This window comes from Procambarus clarkii, chromosome 24, assembly GCF_040958095.1.
Source record: "Procambarus clarkii isolate CNS0578487 chromosome 24, FALCON_Pclarkii_2.0, whole genome shotgun sequence".
Taxonomy (NCBI): Eukaryota; Metazoa; Arthropoda; class Malacostraca; order Decapoda; family Cambaridae; genus Procambarus; species Procambarus clarkii.
The window spans coordinates 21,384,493-21,411,532 of NC_091173.1; the positions used below are offsets into that span (position 1 = coordinate 21,384,493).

At 44.2% G+C, this 27,040-nt stretch overlaps 1 protein-coding gene across 1 annotated transcript in view; it reads right to left on the reverse strand.

Annotated features, from left to right (window-relative positions):
- lilli (AF4/FMR2 family member lilliputian) overlaps nucleotides 1-27,040 on the reverse strand; it is a 173,815-nt gene that overhangs the window by 36,457 nt on the left and 110,318 nt on the right. Inside the window, 1 exon segment of the mRNA XM_045747644.2 lies at nucleotides 13,307-14,079. Coding sequence (XP_045603600.2) covers nucleotides 13,307-14,079 — 773 coding nt within the window.

Below are 27,040 nucleotides of genomic sequence, written 5' to 3' on the forward strand. Positions count from 1 at the left end.
AGTTTTCCCACGGGAATTCTACTGACATTCGACCGTCCGCCTCAACCAATGGGTTGAATCATCCATTAAAATTCTTTTCAGGACTAGAGGTGGGTGATAATATAACTGGTTTAGTTATAAACAAGAACCACATCACAATTATAAAATTCTCGTATCAATGTTATCTTATCTATTTGGCGTGTGGATTTAAAGTTTTTTGTGTTACATTGTTATTTCTCAACGTTCTTGCCATGGACAATATACCTAAAAGCAATTGAAGATTGTGTATGTAAAGCGTTCAAAATATACTTACGAATAAATAATTTTAAAACCTCTTCAAAGAGGCTTATGCAACAAAGTGCCTCTCAGGCTTGGAAGTAGAATAACCCACTCCACGTATACATACCTTAAACAGACGACGACGAGTCACAATAACGTGGCTGATGGTGATATTATGACCAAACAACACCAGAAAACGTTTCAGTTCGTCCTGTTCTTGTTGTTCGAGATTCAGCTACTCTGAACGAACTGTCTATGTAGCTCGGTGAGCCCGTAACCGTCCTGGACTATTATCAAGTCGTTCTAAATAGAAGCGGATGTTGTAGTTTCAGATTTAGCTACTGAGAATGAAATGCCCATGTAGCACAGGCTATGGTGAGCCCGTAGAATATAGAAGCGGACGGGACGGGCAAATAAATAAGACGAGAGGTGAGGAGTAGGTAAGAGTGAGATGAGAGGTGAGGAGGTTATCTTGAGATGATTTCGGGGCTTATGCGTCCCCGCGGCCCTGTCCTCGACCAGGCCTCCTTTTTGTTATACACCCCCAGGAAGCAAGCCCGTAGCAGCTAACTCCCAGGTACCTATTTACTGCTAGGTAACAGGGGGCGTTAGGGTGAAAGAAACATTTTGCCCATTTGTCTCCGCCTCCACCGGGGATCGAACCCGGAACCTCAGGACTACGAATCCGAAGCGCTGTCCACCCAGCTGTCAGGCGCCCAGGAGAAGCAGGCAAGACAAAAATGAAAGACGATGAGTCACAATAACGTGGCTGAAGATATAATCACCAAATAAAAGGTCATCAGAAAATGGAAGGTAAGAATAGGATGAGGAATAGGATCTTTTATATGGAGAAAAACTGAAAAAAGCATAATTTGCATTCTCTACAAAGGCGAAGAGTTAGGGGTCACACGACTGACTGAAGTGGATGAATGAGCGTAACAAATGTAATATTAATAAGGTATTAAATATATCAACACACAATAGAACACGAAACAACGGATATAAAGTTCGATAAGTTTAGATCTGGAATAGATCTGGGTAAATAGTGGTATGGCAACAGGTTTGTAGAACCAATTATCGGGTAACATAATAGACGTAGGACACCTTAATTGTGTCAAGCGTAGGTTACACGTGTATATGAATGAGTCGGGCTGGATATAGATAGGAGTGACTACATATGAGCCAACAGATTAAGAGAAAGGAGCAAAACATCTTCCGCTGTGTGGTTTGGTCATTATGTACACGTTAATGCCCACTCGTCCCCCTCTCGTACATGTGGTGTGGCGGACCACGTGGGAGCTGGCCAGTCTTGTTTACCTACTTACCACCCCATTTACTCTCCTGTTTCCCGCGTTTTTGCGCGCCCACAACCTCGTTAAGCAACACCTCCCCCAACCATCCACAATCCAAACGGAAAAATAAGCATTTTCTCACGCCTTTTACAAGCCTTCTGTTAACTGGCATGCATACCCCCAGAATCTACCTGCTGCGGGAGAAATACAATGTTACTTATCCAGCTGTTTATGTCCAGTGATGAAATTTATCTCATAAGAATCAAGGAAACAGCAGAAGGCCTGTTGGCCCATACGTGGCAGCTCCTGTTTATATCCACTCTCACAAGTTTATGCATTAACTTTTTGCCTTTAAATTGTTATTAATCGTAACTCCCAGATCCCTGTCGCAATCGCATCATCATCCAGCTCATATCCTGTAATTATCGTCATTTCCTAGCCTCAACCCCTTATATAACATATAATAATCTATATAAATATAAAACAATCTATATACAATACTTACAGATTATCCTGAAATTTACCAAAGGGTAAGCCAGGACTCTACACATCCTGTCATTATCTGACAAACTATTTATTTATAATCTCATTTGGATCACTTTCCTAAATTGACCGATTTCTTAACATTTGCTAATACAATCTATATTCCCATATCTCACATTTCCATTACATGGACTTTGTTTTATGTCTCAAATTACATCAATGGTCATTTTACATTGGATATTTCAAGATTGTAATAGTATGCCCTGTATTCCTATTTTCCTTTCCTGTGTAGTTAAAAAATGAATGGTTCATGGGGGCAACTCAATCAAAAATGTCTGATTGAACTACAACAAATCTAGTCCGCCCATCCACTTCTTTCCAGCAAAATTAACCTTACACCATCATACAATTTAAGCACACACAGGTAATGATGATAGAGTTAGAGGATATGAGCTGGATGGTATTGAGATAAAGGTAACTGCAGAAGGCCTATTGGCCCATATTAGGCAGCTATTTATAACCACTCAATCCTTAGAAATCTTTCATATGAAGAAAGATTAACAAAGCTTAAGTTGCATTCACTGGAAAGGCGAAGAGTTAGGGGTGACATGATAGAGGTTTACAAGTGAGTGAATGGACATAACAAAGGGGATATTAATAGGGTATTAAAAGTATCAACACAAGACAGAACACGAAACAATGGGTATAAAATGGATAAGTTTAGATTTAGGAAAGACTTGGGTAAATACTGGTTCAGTAACAGGGTTGTTGATTTGTGGAACCAATTGCCGCGTAACATTGTGGAGGTGGGGTCCCTCGATTGTTTCAAGCATGGGTTGGACATGTATGAGTGGGATTGGGTGGTTATAAATAGGAGCTGCCTCGTATGGGCCAATAGGCCTTCTGCAGTTGCCTTTGTTCTTATGTTCTATGTTCTTATCCCACTCATATACATGTCCAACCCACGCTTGAAACAATCGAGGGACCCCACTTCCACCACGTTACGCGGTAATTGGTTCCACAAATCAACAACCCTGTTACCGAACCAGTATTTACCCAAGTCTTTCCTAAATCTAAACTTATCCAATTTATAGCCATTGTTTCGTGTTCTGTCTTGTGTTGATACTTTTAACACCTTATTAATATCCCCTTTGTTATGGCCATTCATCCACTTGTAAACCTCTATCATGTCAAAGCTAACTCTTCGCCTTTCCAGTGAATGCAATTTAAGCTTTGTTAATCTCTCTTCATATGAAAGGGTTCTAATTTGAGGAATTAACTTAGTCATCCAATAGACCTGCAGTTTCCATGATTCTTATGTTCTTATTATGTTCAAATATATTATGTATTGTATTAATATTATATTCAAATACTAATATAACACACAAACGTCTACTTTCAGAAAAAAAAGTATTTGTGAGCTTCTGTAGTCATAAGAGCGCCATGTTTCAGGGGTAAACAAAAGATCTATAAAGAAAACAATGAAAGGCAGAAATAAAGTTGCTATTTGTATTATAATTAATAATACCGAGCTTATCTAAACATAAACTTGCTTCTCCCCATCAAGTTTGAAGCGCTGTTTCCATTCTTTTTTATACCAACTCCGTCCGGGTGCCATTATATGTAGCGGGGTTTTTGTTGGGTTCTGTTTTTCCAGAGAGAATACGCAACAAAACACATTTCCGTGAATATTAATTAGTTACATTGACTTACCATTGTGACCTTTGAGGCGTGCACAACACTGGAGCATTGTGCACGCGGGAGTTACATTGTACTGCTCACATCAAACACTTGCACCTTTTTATACAACTGTTTTACCTGCTCTTAAAAAAACTACACCTCTTGCTGTTATTCAGTATGTGCGTGTGTGTGTATGTGTGGATGTGCGTGTGTGTGTATGTGTGGATGTGTGTGTGTGTGTACACATATTGCTCTCTCCTCCCTATGGCTATTTATTTCTGAATTTATGATGTTGATTTGAAAGTCACGTGATGAATAATAACTTGATGAATTTTACTTGAGACCATGCTCAAGTAAAATTACCTGCTCCATCATAAAGACACTCGCAGGGTGCTCATCTAATCTTATTTTTAGAAACAGATGTTTCGTCCGTGCGTGGGACAGTTTGTCAAAAGCCACTCGACAAGTCATGGGGTGCCAGTACTCGCTACCACAAAGTGACAACTGTTAACTGTATCATAGCAATATGGAAGTTGTAGTGAAGGACCTGGTGACTCTAGTGGGAGCCCTGAGGACAGAGTTGGACTCTCTGCGGGAGGAGGTGCGTCAGCTTAAAAAACAACGAGAAGTAACGAAGGAGGAGACCAGCAGTAAAGGGACCTCGTCTTGGAGAGTTGCGAAAGACAGGGGCCTTAAGAAGACTTTGATAAAGCCGCCTTCAAACGCCATAGCAACTTCAAATTCATTTGACGTTTTGGAGGACGAGTGCTGTGGAGAGACTGTGGATCGCGCAAAAGGGAAAGCAACGAAGAGAAAGGAAGCGCAGGCCCCTCAGAAAGTAAAGGAAGTACCTAAGCAAACATTAGTTGTGGGAGATTCCCAGATAAGGTATTTGGATAGAACGTTTTGTGCTAGAGATAGGGGGAACAGGTTAAGGGTTTGCTATCCCGGAGCTGGCATTGGTGATATTATAAACAACATGAATGATATTATGGCTGGTAATGGGAACAATCCCATTATTTGCATTAGCGTGGGAGGAAATGATGTTGGTCGAGTCAGGAGTGAGGAACTGATTCAGAGGTATAAAACAGCCATAGAGTTAGTTAGGAGCAAGGGAGGAATCCCGATCATATGTGGCATTCTTCCAAGAAAGGGAGTGGGAAATGAATGGATATCGAGGGCACTTGGTGTCAATTGCCGGCTGGAAAGATATTGCAAATCAAATGCAATATCTTTCATAGACAACTGGGAACACTTCTATGGAAGAAATGAAATGTATGCTCGTGATGGGGTGCATCTATCGAGAGCTGGGGTTGTTGCTGTTGCGAACTCGCTAGAAGAAGTGGTTAGAGGTGTTTGTTTGGGTTTAAACTGTTAGTAGATAGAGGTATGGGAATTGATTTGGAGGAAGGAGGTAATAAAAGTATGTGTTTGTGGGAGAAAGGAATTGGCAAAACGATCAGAGAAAGAGAAGGTCCGCAAAATAACAATTCACTTAGGGTATATTACACTAACAGTAGAAGTCTAAGAAATAAAATTAACGAATTAAATGCTCTTGTCTGCACAGAAAAAATAGATATTATTGCACTTACCGAAACGTGGATGAATGTAGAAAATAGAGAACTATTAGCTGAATATCAAATATATGGATTTAAACTATTTCACACAGATAGATATATTAGACGAGGAGGTGGAGTAGCCATATATGTTAGGGACAATTTGAAATGTAGTCTCAAAGAGGGAATCAAAACAGAGCCACACACAGAAACTATTTGGATAGAATTAAACGAAAAAGCTAATAATATTATAATAGGAGTAATATATAGGCCACCAAATTTAGACAGAATGGAAGCAAAGCATCTATGGGATGAAATATCTAGAGCATCTAGATCTAACAGTATTTATGTCATGGGTGACTTTAATTTTAGCGGAATAAACTGGTTGAACAAAACAGGGAATAGTGAAGCAGAAGATTTTCTAGAATTAATTGACGATTGCTTTCTTACGCAACACATTAAGGAACCAACACGGGAAAATAATATTTTAGATTTAGTGTTAACTAACAGGGAAACGCAAATTAATGACATCGAAATAGGGAGTGAGCTAGGGAGCAGTGATCACAAAGAAATCAGATTTAGCATAGAATGGAATAGACCAGTAGGAGAAAATTCTGTTAAAGTGCCAGATTTTCGAAAAGCTGATTTTAATAGCCTAAGAAATTTTTTGGGTCAAATTGATTGGAAAGGCTTGGGTATGGGGTGTGGGCCGGTCTTGGAGCGAGACATGAACCCAGCGATAGGTGACTTAAATGGGGATTTCGATGTGGATTCAATATATAACTTATTTAAGAATATTCTAAACAAAGCACAGGAACGTAGTATACCATACAAATTGAATAGATCGTATACTAATGACCCAAAGTGGATAACAAAGAATTTGAAGAACCTTATAGGTAAAAAGAGAGCTTGGTACAAAAGGATTAAAAATGGGGAGGTCACTTTAGAACAGGAATTCGTACAACTGGTTAGAAATGTTAAAAAAGAGATAAGGAAAGCAAAAAGAAACTATGAAGTTCGCATAGCAGGGCAAGCAAAGACAAATCCTAAAGGGTTTTTTCAGTTATATCGTACTAAGACTAGGGAAAGGATAGGTCCATTAAAAACTGAGACAGGTCAAATAACAGATAGTGATGAAGAGATGAGTAGTATTTTTAATAAATATTTTGTATCTGTATTTACTAAAGAGGAACTTAACAATATGCCTTCAGCCGAACAAGTCTATGTGGGTGGGGACGAGGACAGGTTGACGAGTTTAGCAGTTACCAGGGAGGATGTTCTTAAACAAATAGTAAAACTCAAACCAAACAAATCCCCAGGGCCGGATGAAGTGTTTGCTAGGGTGCTTAAAGAATGCAAAGAGGAGCTTTGTGACCCACTGTCAACCATATTTAATAAATCAATAGAGTCAGGCAGAGTGCCAGAGTTTTGGAAAGTTGCTAATGTGATACCAGTTTTTAAGAAAGGAGATAGATCACTTGCGTCTAACTATCGACCAATTAGCCTAACGTCTATTGTGGGAAAGTTACTCGAATCTATAATAGCAAATAAAATTCGTCTTCATCTTGAAAAACATAAATTAATAATTGAGTCGCAACATGGTTTTATAAATGGCCGTTCATGTTTAACAAATTTGTTATCTTTTTATTCTAGCATTGTTGAGGCAGTTGATAGTGGTAAGGATTGCGATGTTGTATACCTTGACTTTAGCAAAGCTTTTGATACAGTGCCACATGAAAGACTGATTAAAAAAATAGAGTCTCATGGTATTGGGGGTGCTATATTAAGCTGGATTAGGGCATGGCTATACCAAAGGAAACAGAGAGTTAGTATAAATGGAATCAAGTCAGAGTGGGAAAATGTTGTAAGTGGAGTGCCTCAAGGCTCTGTCCTGGGACCTCTGTTGTTTATAATATATATAAATGATTTAGATTCAGGTTTGAGTAGCAACATTTGCAAATTTGCCGATGATACGAAAATCGGTAGGGAAATTAATTCGGAGGAGGACTCACTATCACTTCAAGTTGATCTAGATAGGGTTTTGAAATGGTCAAAGGATTGGCAGATGCAGTTTAATGCTGATAAATGTAAAGTTCTGAGGTTAGGTAATGATGATAGAGTTACAAGATACGAGCTAGATGGTGTTGTGATTGCGAAGTCGGATTGCGAAAGGGATCTGGGAGTTATGATTAGTAAGAATTTAAAACAAAAGGATCAATGCATAAATGTTCGTAATAAGGCAAATCGGACACTTGGATTTATTAATCGCAGCGTTAGTAACAAGACACCTGGTGTGGTTCTCAAGCTATATCTTGCTCTAGTTAGGCCCCATTTAGATTATGCAGTTCAGTTTTGGTCGCCATATTATAGAATGGATATAAATTCACTTGAACGTGTCCAGCGTAGGATGACTAAGTTAATTCCCCAAATTAGAAATCTTTCATATGAAGAAAGATTAACAAAGCTTAAGTTGCATTCACTGGAAAGGCGAAGAGTTAGGGGTGACATGATAGAGGTTTACAAGTGGATGAATGGACATAACCGGGGGGATATTAATAGGGTATTAAAAGTATCAACACAGGACAGAACACGAAACAATGGATATAAATTGGATAAGTTTAGATTTAGGAAAGACTTGGGTAAATACTGGTTCAGTAACAGGGTTGTTGATTTGTGGAACCAATTGCCGCGTAACATTGTGGAGGTGGGGTCCCTCGATTGTTTCAAGCACGGGTTGGACAAGTATATGAGTGGCATTGGGTGGTTATAGAATAGGAGCTGCCTCGTATGGGCCAATAGGCCTTCTGCAGTTACCTTTGTTCTTATGTTCTTATGTTCTTATGTTAACAAAAGTATACCACTAATCAAGTGTTCTGCAATTTTCTAAGAATGGAACACCCAGGACATATTTGCCCGTCATTATATCATTAATCATACGTGAGGATGCAAAGCAGACCTCTAATTACCTGTTATAGTCCCCCGGTATTGACATCAGAGATGGGCTGCTTCAAATTACTCACCGCTCTCTCTGTTGACTTCCCTCCCATTAAAATCCGCTTCCACTATGCCATCCTCTCTTGACTTTACGAGGCCCAAGCATTTCCCTCCGTATGTCTTCGCCTGCTTGTTTCTCATTAAGTACCAGTCGATGCAAATGCAGAAAATTCTCCCTAAAAATCTGTTCCAGCTCTCAAGGTTTGCAGCATGTCGTATGGTCGATTTTATCTGTTGCTATTTTTAAACTATTGACTGATTTATAGTAGAGAACACACCCTTAAGATGTTATCTGGACATAAGAGTAGGTATCAGGTGAATAGGAGAGGCGTAGCCTTTCCTATTAATTATAAGCCTAGGAGAGGCTTATAATTTGGGATACTTGCGTGCATACCTGCACTAATTTTTTATATTTATTTTCTTTAAGAACATAAGAACATAAGAACAAAGGTAACTGCAGAAGGCCTATTGGCCCATACGAGGCAGCTCCTATTCTATAACCACCCAATCCCACTCATATACTTGTCCAACCCGTGCTTGAAACAATCGAGGGACCCCACCTCCACAATGTTACGCGGCAATTGGTTCCACAAATCAACAACCCTGTTACTGAACCAGTATTTACCCAAGTCTTTCCTAAATCTAAACTTATCCAATTTATATCCATTGTTTCGTGTTCTGTCCTGTGTTGATACTTTTAATACCCTATTAATATCCCCCCGGTTATGTCCATTCATCCACTTGTAAACCTCTATCATGTCACCCCTAACTCTTCGCCTTTCCAGTGAATGCAACTTAAGCTTTGTTAATCTTTCTTCATATGAAAGATTTCTAATTTGGGGAATTAACTTAGTCATCCTACGCTGGACACGTTCAAGTGAATTTATATCCATTCTATAATATGGCGACCAAAACTGAACTGCATAATCTAAATGGGGCCTAACTAGAGCAAGATATAGCTTGAGAACCACACCAGGTGTCTTGTTACTAACGCTGCGATTAATAAATCCAAGTGTCCGATTTGCCTTATTACGAACATTTATGCATTGATCCTTTTGTTTTAAATTCTTACTAATCATAACTCCCAGATCCCTTTCGCAATCCGACTTCGCAATCACAACACCATCTAGCTCGTATCTTGTAACTATCATCATTACCTAACCTCAGAACTTTACATTTATCAGCATTAAACTGCATCTGCCAATCCTTTGACCATTTCAAAACCCTATCTAGATCAACTTGAAGTGATAGTGAGTCCTCCTCCGAATTAATTTCCCTACCGATTTTCGTATCATCGGCAAATTTGCAAATGTTGCTACTCAAACCTGAATCTAAATCATTTATATATATTATAAACAACAGAGGTCCCAGGGCAGAGCCTTGAGGCACTCCACTTACAACATTTTCCCACTCTGACTTGATTCCATTTATACTAACTCTCTGTTTCCTTTGGTATAGCCATGCCCTAATCCAGCTTAATATAGCACCCCCAATACCATGAGACTCTATTTTTTTAATCAGTCTTTCATGTGGCACTGTATCAAAAGCTTTGCTAAAGTCAAGGTATACAACATCGCAATCCTTACCACTATCAACTGCCTCAACAATGCTAGAATAAAAAGATAACAAATTTGTTAAACATGAACGGCCATTTATAAAACCATGTTGCGACTCAATTATTAATTTATGTTTTTCAAGATGAAGACGAATTTTATTTGCTATTATAGATTCGAGTAACTTTCCCACAATAGACGTTAGGCTAATTGGTCGATAGTTAGACGCAAGTGATCTATCTCCTTTCTTAAAAACTGGTATCACATTAGCAACTTTCCAAAACTCTGGCACTCTGCCTGACTCTATTGATTTATTAAATATGGTTGACAGTGGGTCACAAAGCTCCTCTTTGCATTCTTTAAGCACCCTAGCAAACACTTCATCCGGCCCTGGGGATTTGTTTGGTTTGAGTTTTACTATTTGTTTAAGAACATCCTCCCTGGTAACTGCTAAACTCGTCAACCTGTCCTCGTCCCCACCCACATAGACTTGTTCGGCTGAAGGCATATTGTTAAGTTCCTCTTTAGTAAATACAGATACAAAATATTTATTAAAAATACTACTCATCTCTTCATCACTATCTGTTATTTGACCTGTCTCAGTTTTTAATGGACCTATCCTTTCCCTAGTCTTAGTACGATATAACTGAAAAAACCCTTTAGGATTTGTCTTTGCTTGCCCTGCTATGCGAACTTCATAGTTTCTTTTTGCTTTCCTTATCTCTTTTTTAACATTTCTAACCAGTTGTACGAATTCCTGTTCTAAAGTGACCTCCCCATTTTTAATCCTTTTGTACCAAGCTCTCTTTTTACCTATAAGGTTCTTCAAATTCTTTGTTATCCACTTTGGGTCATTAGTATACGATCTATTCAATTTGTATGGTATACTACGTTCCTGTGCTTTGTTTAGAATATTCTTAAATAAGTTATATATTGAATCCACATCGAAATCCCCATTTAAGTCACCTATTGCTGGGTTCATGTCTCGCTCCAAGACCGGCCCACACCCCATACCCAAGCCTTTCCAATCAATTTGACCCAAAAAATTTCTTAGGCTATTAAAATCAGCTTTTCGAAAATCTGGCACTTTAACAGAATTTTCTCCTACTGGTCTATTCCATTCTATGCTAAATCTGATTTCTTTGTGATCACTGCTCCCTAGCTCACTCCCTATTTCGATGTCATTAATTTGCGTTTCCCTGTTAGTTAACACTAAATCTAAAATATTATTTTCCCGTGTTGGTTCCTTAATGTGTTGCGTAAGAAAGCAATCGTCAATTAATTCTAGAAAATCTTCTGCTTCACTATTCCCTGTTTTGTTCAACCAGTTTATTCCGCTAAAATTAAAGTCACCCATGACATAAATACTGTTAGATCTAGATGCTCTAGATATTTCATCCCATAGATGCTTTGCTTCCATTCTGTCTAAATTTGGTGGCCTATATATTACTCCTATTATAATATTATTAGCTTTTTCGTTTAATTCTATCCAAATAGTTTCTGTGTGTGGCTCTGTTTTGATTCCCTCTTTGAGACTACATTTCAAATTGTCCCTAACATATATGGCTACTCCACCTCCTCGTCTAATATATCTATCTGTGTGAAATAGTTTAAATCCATATATTTGATATTCAGCTAATAGTTCTCTATTTTCTACATTCATCCACGTTTCGGTAAGTGCAATAATATCTATTTTTTCTGTGCAGACAAGAGCATTTAATTCGTTAATTTTATTTCTTAGACTTCTACTGTTAGTGTAATATACCCTAAGTGAATTGTTATTTTGCGGACCTTCTCTTTCCCTGATCGTTTTGCCAATTCCTTTCTCCCACAAACACATACTTTTATTACCTCCTTCCTCCAAATCAATTCCCATACCTCTATCTACTAACAGTTTAAACCCAAACAAACACCTCTAACCACTTCTTCTAGCGAGTTCGCAACAGCAACAACCCCAGCTCTCGATAGATGCACCCCATCACGAGCATACATTTCATTTCTTCCATAGAAGTGTTCCCAGTTGTCTATGAAAGATATTGCATTTGATTTGCAATATCTTTCCAGCCGGCAATTGACACCAAGTGCCCTCGATATCCATTCATTTCCCACTCCCTTTCTTGGAAGAATGCCACATATGATCGGGATTCCTCCCTTGCTCCTAACTAACTCTATGGCTGTTTTATACCTCTGAATCAGTTCCTCACTCCTGACTCGACCAACATCATTTCCTCCCACGCTAATGCAAATAATGGGATTGTTCCCATTACCAGCCATAATATCATTCATGTTGTTTATAATATCACCAATGCCAGCTCCGGGATAGCAAACCCTTAACCTGTTCCCCCTATCTCTAGCACAAAACGTTCTATCCAAATACCTTATCTGGGAATCTCCCACAACTAATGTTTGCTTAGGTACTTCCTTTACTTTCTGAGGGGCCTGCGCTTCCTTTCTCTTCGTTGCTTTCCCTTTTGCGCGATCCACAGTCTCTCCACAGCACTCGTCCTCCAAAACGTCAAATGAATTTGAAGTTGCTATGGCGTTTGAAGGCGGCTTTATCAAAGTCTTCTTAAGGCCCCTGTCTTTCGCAACTTTTTTTAACTAGAAGTTGAATTAGTTTCAGCTAACGAGTGAATAATTCCACTTGCTCATTGGCATCTTTACGTCTAAGAAATGGCTATTACCCACAGGTGTAATCCACTCCCTATCGTCTTTCTCGCCATATTTTTGACTGTTTGAACATAAGAACTTAAGAATGAAGGTAACTGCAGATGACCTATTGGTCCATACGAGGCAGCTCCTATTTATATCTACCCAATCTCATTTGGTCTCCATCTATTATGCCAGTGTCTGAGAAACGTGTATCTATCTTGTTCGTTCTTCCCCAAGTTTAGCAAGGTTCATCTCTGGTAATTAGTCATAGCCGTTGAGGAACAAGTTTCGTTGAAAATCATAGGAGATGCTTTTGTTTTTCCGACGAGGGTTGACGCCTCGTCGGACTAATAATAACAACAGTTGATTGGCAAGTTTTCATGCTCGTAAACTGATTAATAAATGTAACCAAAGCCGTCAAAGATTGCAGAAAGATGTACACGTTCATAAGTATTTGCGTAACTCCTTCGTGAATCTGGCCCCTGATGAGTCGCTCGACCGTCCAGGCCAAGGCGGGGGGAGGTGGGGGTGGAGGGGGAGGAGAAAGGGAATCTGATGGAGGAATTTCGTTTTCTTTCTGCACTGCTACGGCCGAGTGTATCACTTAATCGAGTTGTATAAAAATACAACTCGATCTTGATACAATTTGGGACAAATGTGTGAGGTAAGATGAGGAGCTTCAGCAAGAGCCAAGACGCGCCTGGACGTTCAACGAGGGAGAAGTTGGTGCCACTTCCTCCGGCCTTGTGAACATTCCTGCCTTCTGTCATGGAACACATCTTTATGTATCATACCATTAGTATGTCTCAGTCTTACACGACTGACTCCGGCAACTTACCCAGTCTGTCTGGAGCGAGAGGAGTGGAGCGAGCCATCTTGCCGTCCTTGTGAGCGGCGGAGAAGGAGAAGGCGCCCTCGTGGTCGTGTCTGGGGGTCTGGACGATGGCGGACACCGGGTTCTTCATGGACATCTCGTACATGATCTGCTGGATGGTCTTGTCCACGGGCGCCGCCCCGCCATCCACCTTGATGGGCGGGAGGGCGGCCTTTCCCTGGGGCGTCGTTACCTTCCTGCCGCCACCGCCACCGTCGCCCGGCCCAGGACCCGGGCCACCCTTCAAGTTACCCTTCACCTCCCCGTTCTTCGTGTGGGCGTGGTTCGAGGGCGGGTGTGGCGGCTTTATCGAGGAGGGGAGCGGCTTGGGCGGCCGCGTCGTCCCGTTGGGCGACGACTGCGGGGGCGGAAGAGGTCGTTGTGACGACTTAGAGGAGGAAGAGGAGCCGGAGCCAGGCCCCGGGACCTGGCTCGGGGGCTTGAGGTGGAGGTCAGGGTCGTGTAAGGGCCTGGGCGTGGGCGGCTGCTGGTCGACGCCCACCATGCTCATCTTGCTGCCGCCGCACCTGGCGAAGTTGTCGTACTTGCCCAGGATGCGCTCGACGTTGTTGTCGGTGATGCCGGTCATGTTGGGGGAGCGACGCACCACGTCGAAGACGACGGGCTGCGGCTCCCGCTCCTGCAGCCCCACCGCCGCCTGGTGCTCCCGCATCTCCCGCGCCCTCTGCTTCAGTCTCTCGCGGTCCTTCACCGACGACCGCTCCCTCGACGACATGCTGTGTGGGACACAGAGAAACACTGTTAGTCTACACTCTCACGCCTCATTACTACACACTACACACAACCTCCATCTATCACCACCGCTCGTGCACACAACATATTCAGTTAGGCAGGGTAGAACACACACACACACACACACACACACACACACACACACACACACACACACACACACACACACACACACACACACACACACACACACACACAATGAGATATAGCACCGTTGCTATATCTCATTATCATCTCTGATATAGACAAAAATACCAATCACCGCTTCGTGTCATCCTTTGCGAATAACAAAATGAGCATGAAAATTTCCTCTGTAGATGATACTGAAAAATTGCAGGCAGATATTAATAAATTCTTCGATTGGGCAACTGAAAATATCATGAAGTTAAACGGTGACCAGTTCCAGGTACTGTACTTAGGTCTGGTGGCAACGAGGAACTTCAACGAACCACAGGGTACAGGACACAATCAGATCACTCTCATAAGGAAAGCAGTATGTTAATGATCTAGGATCATTATAAGAACTTATAAGAACATAAGAAACATAAGAACAAAGGTAACTATTGGCCTATTGGCCAATAGGCCTATTGACCCATTCGTGGCCCTATTTATAACCACCCAATCCCACTCATATACATAAGACCATAAAGGGATCTTTATGATTATGATGTCTGACGACCTGACATTTAGTGAACATAACCGAACAAATATAGCGGCGGCCAGGAAAATATTGATGGATTATGAGAACGTTCAAATCCAGGAACCACACAGCAATTTTAACACTATATAAATCACTGGTGCTGTCCCGTCTGGAGTATTGCTCGGTACTCACTCCCCCTTTCAGAGCAGGAGAGATTTCTGATTTAGAGGGAATACAGAGAACATATACGGCACGCATAGACACGAGGGTGTCCAAGTCTTGATCCCTGAGGTTTACAGGGAAATCTTTCCACCTTTACTTTTCAACGGGGATATTTTGCTCCCTCCTGGTCTCGTAAGGAAGTATTACATCGTGCAGTGTTGGAACAAGTCTCTCCACATTTAACAAGTGTCAATTATTATGCATATACCATACCTGTGTTCCAAGAAGTACTATTTGAACGACTATAATACGTTCCAATAATTTAAACGTTTTATTAAATGGATTTAGGTGGTGCAAGTTGTCTGCGCGTTCCCCGGACCAGGAACGTCTCTAGCACTAAATGAGGCTGTTGTATGTAACAATAATCCACTGTAAACCGCACCATTGTCTTAGAGAAGTGCCGTCGTCGTTGGCTTGGGATCTCCGCTTGAAAGGTTACTCTTATCCAACCTGTCATTTTTCTTGCAGTTGTGACAAATACTTTATTGGTAACAGTAAGGTCTTTCGACATGATTTCTCAGAGGTAATCACTTAGCGCAGGAGCTGCCACTTCAGTAAACATCGTGGTTTCTGTGGTTCTTAGAATGCCCTAATATGCATACGTGTAGAGATTGGCTGTCTCCTCTATAGTTTCCACTCGTAACAATCATAGTTCATTTTGTTCTCTAATTGTGCTTGTGACACTCCGACGTTCACCGCCTTTACGCAATAACAGTAACTTTTTACTGGTGTTCTGGTGAGGTAGTGAGGCTTCAAAGAATACCTCCTTGAGGTTACCTTGAGGTGATTCCGGGGCTCAGCGACCCCGCGGCCCGGGGTCGCTGGTCGACCTCATCGACCAGGCCTCCTCGTTGCTGGACTGGTCGACCAGGCCTCCTGGTTGCTGGACTGGTCGACCAGGCCTCCTGGTTGCTGGACTGGTCAACCAGGCTGTTGGACGCGGCTGCTCGCAGCTTGACGTATGAGTCACAGCCTGGTTGATCAGGTATCCTTTGGAGGAATTTGTCAGGTTTTCTCTTGAACACTGTGAGGGGTCGGCCAGTTATGGACCTCAGTGCTTACCTCAGGGAAGCCCTCACAAGGGAAGCCCTCACAGGGGAAGTCCTCACAGGGGAAGCACTCTCAGGGGAAGCACTCTCAGGGGAAGCACTCTCAGGGGAAGCACTCTCAGGGGAAGCACTCTCAGGGGAAGCACTCTCAGGGGAAGCACTCTCAGGGGAAGCACACTCAGGGGAAACACTCTCAGGGGAAACACTCTCAGGGGAAACACTCTCAGGGGAAACACTCTCAGGGGAAACACTCTCAGGGGAAACACTCTCAGGGGAAACACTCTCAGGGGAAACACTCTCAGGGGAAACACTCACAGGGAAGCCCTCACAGTAACTATCACTAGGCGACACTGCTCAACCAGCCCGTCCTCCTGAGCTGCCATAACGGACGAAGATCGGTGTACCAAAATACGCGAATCTACCTTAACTGACCCAAGCATAGAAAACGGGGTTGTGAGCCACTATGACAGCACACCGCATTCTGTTCGTTGCTGATACTGGCGTCAAAACACGCCGAAATATTTGAGAGAACAGGTTGGCCCAACATCCAAAAGTTACCTCGGCATTAACCGTTGGTTAAGGTTGCAAGTCAATATGACGAGACCGTCAACAAATATCGAAGAACAAAATAGTTACAACTAAGCCTACCCGCTTGGTGGAGCCTCATTGGAGAACTGGAGAACAAGCTATTGTATTATAGTTTCAGGCAGGTGTAAGTGCCCTGTGTTTGAAGGCAGTAACGAGGCTTTCACAAGCTAACTCACAGAGAAGAAAATACACAATATAGAGTAATAGTTTCTTTCCCAGTGGCACTAGCCTAGTGAGTCAGGCACGTGGCTCCCTCCGTGAGGGTGACACCTCTCTTAGTCAAGGGAGTAACTCCTCGCCCGCGGGTCTAGGGTCACGCCCACGGGACCAATTCAGAACCTTGTATACCACATTTGTAGGACCAATACTCATCCTGGAGTACGCGGCCCCAGCATGGAGCCCGCACCTTGTTAAGCACAAGACGAAGCTGAAAAAAGTTCAGAGGTATGCCACTAGACTTGACCCAGAACTAAGAGGCATGAGGTACGAGGGAAGGCCGAGGAAACTGCATTTCACGTCACTGGGAGACAGAAGAGTTAGGGGGGACATGATCACCACATTCAAGATTCTCAAGAGAATTGATAGGGTAGATAAAGACAGGCTATTTAACACAAGGGGCACACGCACAAAGGGACACAGGTGGAAACTGAGTGCCCAAATGAGCCACAGAGATATTAGAAGGAACTTTTTTTAGTGCCAGAGTGGTTGACAAATGGAATGCATTAGGCAGTGATGTGGTGGAGGCTGACTCCATACACAGTTTCAAATGTAAATATGATAGAGCCCAGTAGGCTCAGGAATCTGTACACCAATTGATTGACAGTTGAGAGGCGGGACCAAAGAGCCAGAGCTCAACCCCCTCAAGCACAACTAGGTGAGTACACACACGTACGTACAACACGTCACTCAACAGCCAACTTCTCCCTACACTGCTCAACACCCTGCCTCACACCACCCACCCACCCACCCACCCACCCACCCACCACACACACACACACACACACACACACACACACACACACACACACACACACACACACACACACACACACACACTCTGACACACACACACACACACACACACACACACACACACACACACACACACACACACACACTCTGACACACACTGACACACACACACACACACACACACACACACACACACACACACACACTCTGACACACACACTCTGACACACACACACACACACACACACACACACACACACACACACACACACACACACACACACACACTCTGACACACACACACACACACACACACACACACACACACACACACACACACACACACACACACACACACACTCTGACACACACACACACACACACACACACACACACACACACACACACACACACACACACACACACACAGGACCAAAGAGCCAGAGCTCACTCCCCACCGCAAGCACAATTAGGTAAGTACAGGAGGCCGCAACACCACTACGCCCTACCAACCTGGTGACCTTTCTCGGTCACGTGACACGGGTACCCGCATGCGTCACTCCCTCAGGCATTGCGTCACACTACGCACCATCCCACACTGCACACTGACCCTTCCTGTCGTGGACGTTCAACCAACAGTTATTTCCAGACCAACTCTAACGTCATATCCTACACATTATTTAGACCGGTTGCAGTTCTCAAAGTTATATTCACACACAATAAAGTAGCCGTCACAACTGCAAGAAAAATGACAGGTTGGATAACAAGAACCTTTCACACTAGAGATGCTGTACCGATGATGATACTCTTCAAGACGCTAGTGCTCTCTAGAGTGGAGTACTGCTGCACAATGACAGCCCCTTTCAAAGCTGGAGAAATTGCTGACCTGGAGAGCGTGCAGAGATCCTTTACTGCTAGAATCCACTCAGTAAAACATCTAAACTTCGGTGCCCCGGGACACCGTACGGGGACGGTGTCCCGGGGCTGGAGAAGTGAAGAATGAATGAATATGGTTGACAGGAAAGAGCCGTCATGAGCGGGAGTGTACACAGAGAGTGTAAGTGAAGTACACACAGAGGAGCGCCCTGGGAACCCCAGAGGGCGGGGCCCTGCCTTCTGTAACAACACACTTTCTCTCATGTTGCAGCCCCGCTCCTGTTCCAGGAAAGTTACGGGCTCACCATAGCCCGTGCTACTTGGAACGTGTTCCGAGTAGCTGAATCTATAACAACATCTAACATTGCCTCCAGTTGGCTGGAGCTCCTGGGCCACCACCAGTCTTGACCTGAAGTCCAAGGTCTATATACCCCAATCACGGCTAGGCATCTGACTTGCCTTAATTAGTTTTTTTTTTTTGTAATTTTCTCTTGTGGTAACTTGATGTAAAAGGCTCTTTATTGTCACGGCTACAGGATTACACATCCACTACAACCCACTTGGTTCAAGTGCTTCCGGCGGGAACTTGTCTAGCGAGCTGTATGTGTTTAGAAAGTGTATCATACAGTGAAAGTATATCGTCACTGTAAGACCTGATTGTCACGTCTTATAGTGACTGTGACAGAGGGGGGGGGGGGTGCGGTGCCACCACCAACTGCCTTGGCTATACTGGGAACCATGCCAATAACGCATAGGCCTATGCAACATTTTAAAAGTATCAATCTTACCAGAAGGCTGAAAAAACGACCATACTTGTGAATACAATAAAAACACAATCATACAACACTATTGATAGGCCTACTGCAATTTGTCGACAAAAATAAATTGTGGACACTACAGGTAACTAATGACAATATTCACGCATATCAAACATGCGGCCTGAGGGTCGCATGCGGCCCGCAGACAAGCACACCTGCGGCGGCCACCACAAAGGATGCTGTAATTTGCTCATTTAACGGCCAAAATTGCAGTTTTTGTAACTTAAACTACCAAATTTTAATAGATTTCAAACGCACAGGAGAAACATGAATGCAGCTGTGAAGCGAGTTAACACTTCTCAAAATAGACATGACCTTAACTATTAGTACATGACCTTAACTATTAAGCTGGCCTGAATTTAGTTCAAGTTTGTTAACGGGTGATTTTGATTTTAATTTAATATTTTTTTTTATTTTTCAGATTCCACATCATCTTTAAAATGGCTATAGTGCCTACGGCTAAGATAAAAAGGAAATGAACGAACAAGGGCGAGTGGTTTCAAAGTCATTCCATTAACCATGCATTTCCATTAGCCTCTGAACAAAACATTATAAATGTTAGAGTAATCGTAACTACATGTTCATTTTGAACTGTTGTAATTTATGTACAATGTATTTGTTGCTGTTGCATAGACGTCTATGTTGCCCTTTATTTTTTGTTTGTTAAACTACTTTTTTACTTTTGTTAAACTTTGCATTCTTGAATGTGACGAGGCGGTAAATCATTTGTATTCACATTTGTATGTTTCTAAGTTTAGGTAATATAAACATTCTGCAATGATTTGTATTAAATGATATAAATTATTTGGCATGTGTGGCCCTCATGACAACACCAATGTGGCCCTCAGAGGGGCCCTCACAAGGGCCCTCAGAGGGGCCCTCACAGGGGGGGCCCTCAGAGGGGCCCTCAGAGGGGGGCCCTCACAGGGGGGCCCTCAGAGGGGCCCTCAGGTTGACATGCTTGATGTATTGTACACCATTCAAGTGAAGGTTATATGGGGGAGTAGACCTCATCCCTATTACCCCCCTCCCCTTCCCGACACACACACACACACACACACACACACAATGAACTCAGCCCAATGGTCGCCTTGAGAGGGACATCTTGCAGTGAGGCGGGACCAAAGAGCCAAAGCTCAACCCCCGCAAGCACAAATAGGTGAGTACACACACACACACTCCCCCTTCCCCAAGAGTGAGGAAATATGTGGTTGGGCAAGTTAGAAGGGCAAGGCAGGTCAGAGGACACCCCCCCCTCCACCATTCCTGTCCTCCCTTAACCTGACGTTATCTTGGGTGCGTTACGAGGATCAATGTCCTCACGGCCCGGTCTCTAACCAGGCCTCCTGGTTGACGGTGTGATCAATTAGGCTGTTGGAGGCTACAGCACAGCCCAGTTGATCCCATTATTAAGCAAACCATCCATTCAGCCATTAGCCTAAGTCGAGCAGCTGGGGGAAGTGAGAGAATTAAAGCGTCACATCCCGTGGGTGGGTCCTGTCTACGCCCGCTGTTTACACCCTCTCCATTGTTTACACCAGGAGGACCAGCCGTCTGTTTTACACCCCGCTGTTTACACCAGGAGGGCCAGTCGTCTGTTTTACACCCCCAGCCGTTTTTTTTACACCAACATTGTCACCCCCCCCCCCGCACGCACGCACGCACGCACGCACACACACACACACACACACACACACACACACACACACACCTGTGGCAGGAAGCGATAACAAACACGAGTCACAACAATAACAATCAACGCTCAATTATCAGATACGAAAATATGTGTTTTGTGAGAGAAGAGCAAGAACGGTTACAGCCTCCACGTCTGTCTGTCATCAGTCATACATCTTTAATATTCATTCACCCTCCCTCACACTCTCACACACTCACTCTTTGACGTCAAAAAGAGGTGCGTGTGATTGCGTGTCTCCACACTTCAGAAGGCCCCCAGCCTCACACACGAGGCTCTTACACTCATCACATCTCATACACTCATGACTCTAAGATGCTGCTCATACTGTAAGACTCACCTCTCGCCGGCCTACAGCACACAAGGTAGTCCTGGCCTCGGCTTACCTGCAATTAAACAAACCACAATTAGTCACAGTTTAGTAATTAGACCTCCGGGGGGCAATTAAACATCGCTTATTTCTGACCACCAAACGTGCTCACATTTCAAACAATTATTGATAATAAAACTAATGATCGAAATTGGCCTGAAATTACAAGTGTTCGATATAAAATAAAACGCAACTTTTAAAAATACGTCATTTATACAATATTTTATATGCAATGGCTACTAATATTCACTATATCTGTTCTCCTATATCAGAACAGAACTAAGACCTTATATATGCGCACCACCCCAACAGGAAAGTGTGGCAACAGTGTGTCGCTTGCTCTTGATAAGAGGTACTCTCAGATTACCTGTTGCACCTCTGCTCTTCAACGGGAGTATTCTGCATATCCTGCCATGTCTTCTGGTCTCATGTGCTGTTGTTTCCCTGGGCACGTTTGGGACCAGTCCCTCTAATATATTCCAAGTGTAAATTATTACGCGCGCCTCTCGCCTGCGCTCTAGGCAATATAGATTTAACACATTTAATCGGTCCCAATAATTTAGATGGAGTGGATTCAAGCAGGAAAGTATCCTTGCACTAATCCAGGTCAGCAATTTCTCTAGCTTTGAATGGGGCTGTTAATGTGCGACAATATTCTATCCTAGAGAGCACTAGTGTCTTCAAAAGAATCATGGTAGCATCTCTTGTTTGAAATATTCTCGTTATCCAACCTATACGCTTGCTTGCAGTTATCGTAACTACTTTAATTGTTCTTAAAAAGTAAGGTCAGAGGTTTGCTACAGGATTTGTACATAAATTTAAAAAACTAAGCTACGAGTATGGGTTAGGGAAATGGAGAAAAGAACCAGTGAGGAGTAGAGGTGCCACAGACAGAGACCACTGTCTGAACATCAGAGGTCCGTGGCTGTTCAACACACTCCCAGCGAGCATTAGAAATATTGCCGGAACAAAAGGTGGATGTTCTCAAGAAGCCGTTTTGAAAGTTTCTGCCAGAAGTGCCGGACCAACCAGACTGTAGTGGATATGTGGGCCTACGGGCCGCAACAACCAATAGTCTGTTGGATCAAGTTATCACAAATTGAGCCTGGCCTCAGGCCGGGCTTCGGGAGTGAAATAAAACTTGAAACGCTATCCCAGGTATGATATCTCCAATCTTGTTCACCGGTCATTCATTACCTGGAGTTTACCTGCAGAGGGTCTTGGGAGTTATTCTACTCCCGAGCTCGGCCTGAGGCCAGGCTCGACTTGTGATAACTTGATCCAACAGACTGTTGCTTGGAGCGGCCCGTAGGCCCACACATCCACTACAGTCTGGTTGGTCCTGTACTTCTTGCAAGAACTTATCTAATTTGTTCTTGAATACATCCACGTTTTTTCCAGGCAATATTTCTAATGCTTGCCGAGAGAGCATTACACAGCTGTGGACCCCTGATGTTGAGTGCTGTGGATTGGCACCTCTGGTCCTCAATGGTTCTCCTCTACATATCCTTCCCTAACTCTCGCTCCAGATGTTGTTATTCTTCTGTACAAATTTGGGACCTGGTCCTCCAGTGTCGTCATCCTTCATGATAGATTCCCGACAGTCTAAGATGCTGTCTACTTCACCTGGCCAACTTTAGTGATCATCTTACCGAGATCGGTAACGTTCATCAGGCAGGATGTTTCCTCAGTGTATGTTCATGTCTCCTTTCCCTGTCTAACAGCCTGGTTGATCCGGCAACCAGGAGGCCTGGTCGACGACCGGGCCGCGGGGACAGCTAAGCCCCGGAAGCACCTCAAGGTAACCTCAAGGTAAGGTAAGGTTCCCTTCCAACCGTTATCCTTCCCGACTGCCCAAACACTCATTACCACCGTTACCACCACCTTGCAGAGGTGTGGCAGTGACTGCTCTATGATCCAGTGTCCTCCTGTCTCTCCCCTTTATTTATTGACTACCTTGGGGTTTTTTCAATATTTCTGGAATATCTCCTGTCTTGAGTGTTTTACTTAAAAATTCAAGTCAGCAGGTGTACCTGCGCGGCCGTCTTCAAGACCCACGGTGATATTAAGTCTGGCCCAGCTGACTGTGCCTCTCTCTGCCTCGTTTATGGTCAATATTATGTCCAATGTTTCTTGCGGTCACCCGCTTCCTGTCGTCTTCCTGTCCTCCATCTCTCCATCACAGCCTCCACCACCTCCATCTCTCCATCACAGCCTCCACCACCTCCATCTCTCCATCACAGCCTCCACCACCTCCATCTCTCCATCACAGCCTCCACCACCTCCATCTCTCCATCACAGCCTCCACCACCTCCATCTCTCCATCACAGCCTCCACCACCTCCATCTCTCCATCACAGCCTCCACCACCTCCATCTCTCCATCACAGCCTCCACCACCTCCATCTCTCCATCACAGCCTCCACCACCACCATCTCTCCATCACAGCCTCCACCACCTCCATCTCTCCATCACAGCCTCCACCACCTCCATCTCTCCATCACAGCCTCCACCACCTCCATCTCTCCATCACAGCCTCCACCACCTCCATCTCTCCATCACAGCCTCCACCACCACCATCTCTCCATCACAGCCTCCACCACCTCCATCTCTCCATCACAGCCTCCACCACCTCCATCTCTCCATCACAGCCTCCACCACCTCCATCTCTCCATCACAGCCTCCACCACCTCCATCTCTCCATCTCCACGCTGGTTCTTTGTGTACACATCAGCGATGGTCGTTGTGCTAATAGCAGTAGTATTGGTAGCAGCGTTAGTAGTACTTGTAGCAGTAGCCTCAACAGTGTAGCAGTGGGGGGGGGGGGTGACGGAAGTGGTAATTGTGAACCATTGGTGGTGGTGGAGCTGTGGTGGTGGAGGCTGTGAGGGGGGGGGGGTGTTGGAGGGGGGGGGCTGTGGTGGAGGAGGAGGGGGGAGGGGTGGGGCTGTGGCAGCATTCCCCCAGCGGAGCAACACGCCGTGTGTAACCTTTTAAAGCTATAGTGTCACCACGCCCGGCTGTCTGGGAGCCACAACGCGCAAGGTGCACTACCACGCACGCACGCACCACCCGCACGGGTGCGTGCGTGTACAGAGCACAGAGGGAATAGTTAGTAGTTAGTAATAGTAGTAGTAGTAGTTAGTAAACAGTTGAGAGGCGGGCCGAAAGAGCAAAGCGGAACTCCCGCAAACACAACTAGGTGAATACACATAAGAGTTACATTCTCATACAGCCACCAACACACACACACACCATTTCCGGCAAGTTCTTAATCATAATCTTCCCCCGGAATACGACCCGCCAAATCGTTTAACAACCAGGTCCCCATTCACTGCTGGGTGAACAGAGGCTACAGTTAGGGACCGGCACCCTGTCAATCCTCCCCGGCCAAGATACGAACCCAGGCCAAAGTGTTCGCAAAACGCCCGGCGAATGTCTTACCACTGCACCACGGAGACGGCGAAGTGAAATATACGCAGTGAAGAGGTAAACAATAGGGGGTGATGCAGTGAAAGTATCCACCATCCACAGTACTAGTGGTATTATCAGTAAGAAGGACCCGCGTCCTTACTCATAGTAAGGAGGCGGGGCCCAAGAGGTAAGGTCTGGCACAATAACTACCCACTTGTGTTCTAAGACATGATGACAGCGTCTCGTATCCGGTGCTTATTTTAAGGTGTTTTTCTTCTTCTTGTTTCCGTACCAACGCAGCTGAATGTCACAGTTGAACATTATGTTTTTAGTTACTCGCTGGAAAAGCTGGTTGGTGTTACTGAATATTTTGTCGTCCCTCTCACTGCTACAATTTTCTTGTCCATGTTGGTGACCTCGGCAAGAGAGAGCGTGAAATTATTAGTGTGTTCTTAACAATATCTTCAATGAGGATAAGAATTACAATGACATCACAATGGCTTGAGGTATCAATGGAAATCATTTTAAGGCAATGGAGTGCCACCACTGACTCAAAATGGCCATGGAGTGCCACCATTGACTCAAAATGGCAATGGAGTGCCACCATTGACTCAAAATGGCCATGGAGTGCCACCATTGGCTCAAAATGGCCATGGAGTGCCACCATGGACTCAAAATAGCAATAGTAAGCTTCAAAATGAATACATCACGTCATTGTGATTTCAAAGGGATGTGAGAGTGGGTTGTAGGAGCGTGAACACCCTTACCGCAGACCGTAAAATCCTGGTTGGGCTCCAGTTCCGGGTCTCCAGAACCTCCCGGTGAATTCAATAGCGTTTCGGGCTGGTAGACGTTTTAACCCATCGCAGGCGAGTCGGTTTGGACATCCGTCTAGGAATAACCAGAACACAGGTTCGAGGCACACCATTGCCTCAAAATTATTCGCAAGGATACGCATGAGTACGAGTGCAGCAGAGATAGCGCCTTCTGGACACCCCACTGAGACAGGATGTGATGATATCTTCACATCCACTCTGCTAGAAAAATGTGAATCCACCTCTCTGATGTACTTGATATCCTCTTAAATCTCGTCCTTTGCGCTTTGCAGGGTAGGAATTCGGTCCCCAGTGGTCCATTTGGTTAGCCACCATTCTCAATCTCTTCCTCATATGTTAGATTCTTACCCCTCATATCCCTTCCATGTACTTACTTAATTGTGCTTACGGGGGGTTGAGCTTTGGCTCTTTGGTCCCGCCTCTCAACTGTCAATCAACTGGTGTACAGATTCCTGTACTTATGCAGTCGTACTGGCATCAGGGGCGTTCTTCTAACAATTACCATACCTTTCCCCACCTCAACTCCCCAGTCATCCCTCAACTCCCTGGTGTCAACATTTAGTTGGAAAGCGCACAGTGTGTTGACAACGACGTGGACACACACACACACACACACACACACACACACACACACACACACACACACACACACACACACACACACACACACACACACACACACACACACACACAGGTATGTCATAGTGTTGACAGTCGCCCCACAAACCGGTGAGTGTTTACAATGGGAGGATAAGAGCAGGGTGTGAGGGAGGCCAAACACATCGTGAACAATATGCAGTAAATCAACACTCAACCACCCGCCAATAAACTAACATTACTCTAAAATGTTGAGAGCTTTTCCTCAGACGAAAATGTTATATTTATTATATTCAAACAGTCACATGAAATTAAAGTTGATTTTTCTTCAGAAGGGAACGGGAGGGAAGACTGAGGAATGAGGAGGAAAGGGGAGGAGGGAAGGGCAATAGAAGAAGAGAGGGGAGGAAAGGGCATGGAAGAACACGAAGAAAGGACTTTATGAAGTGTTCTACCCGCTGCTATGGCGGTGTCCACTCACAGGATGAGTGGCGCTGACCAATACTGTCACTATGGCGGTGTGTCCACTCACAGGATGAGTGGCGCTGACCAATACTGTCACTAATGGCGGTGTGTCCACTCACAGGATGAGTGGCGCTGACCAATACTGTCACTATGGCGGTGTGTCCACTCACAGGATGAGTGGCGCTGACCAATACTGTCACTATGGCGGTGTGTCCACTCACAGGATGAGTGGCGCTGACCAATACTGTCACTATGGCGGTGTGTCCACTCACAGGATGAGTGGCGCTGACCAATACTGTCACTATGGCGGTGTGTCCACTCACAGGATGAGTGGCGCTGACCAATAAACTTGCCCCTCGGGGCAAAATTTAAAATGAAGGGGGAGGGAGAGGGAATCAAGGAAGGGG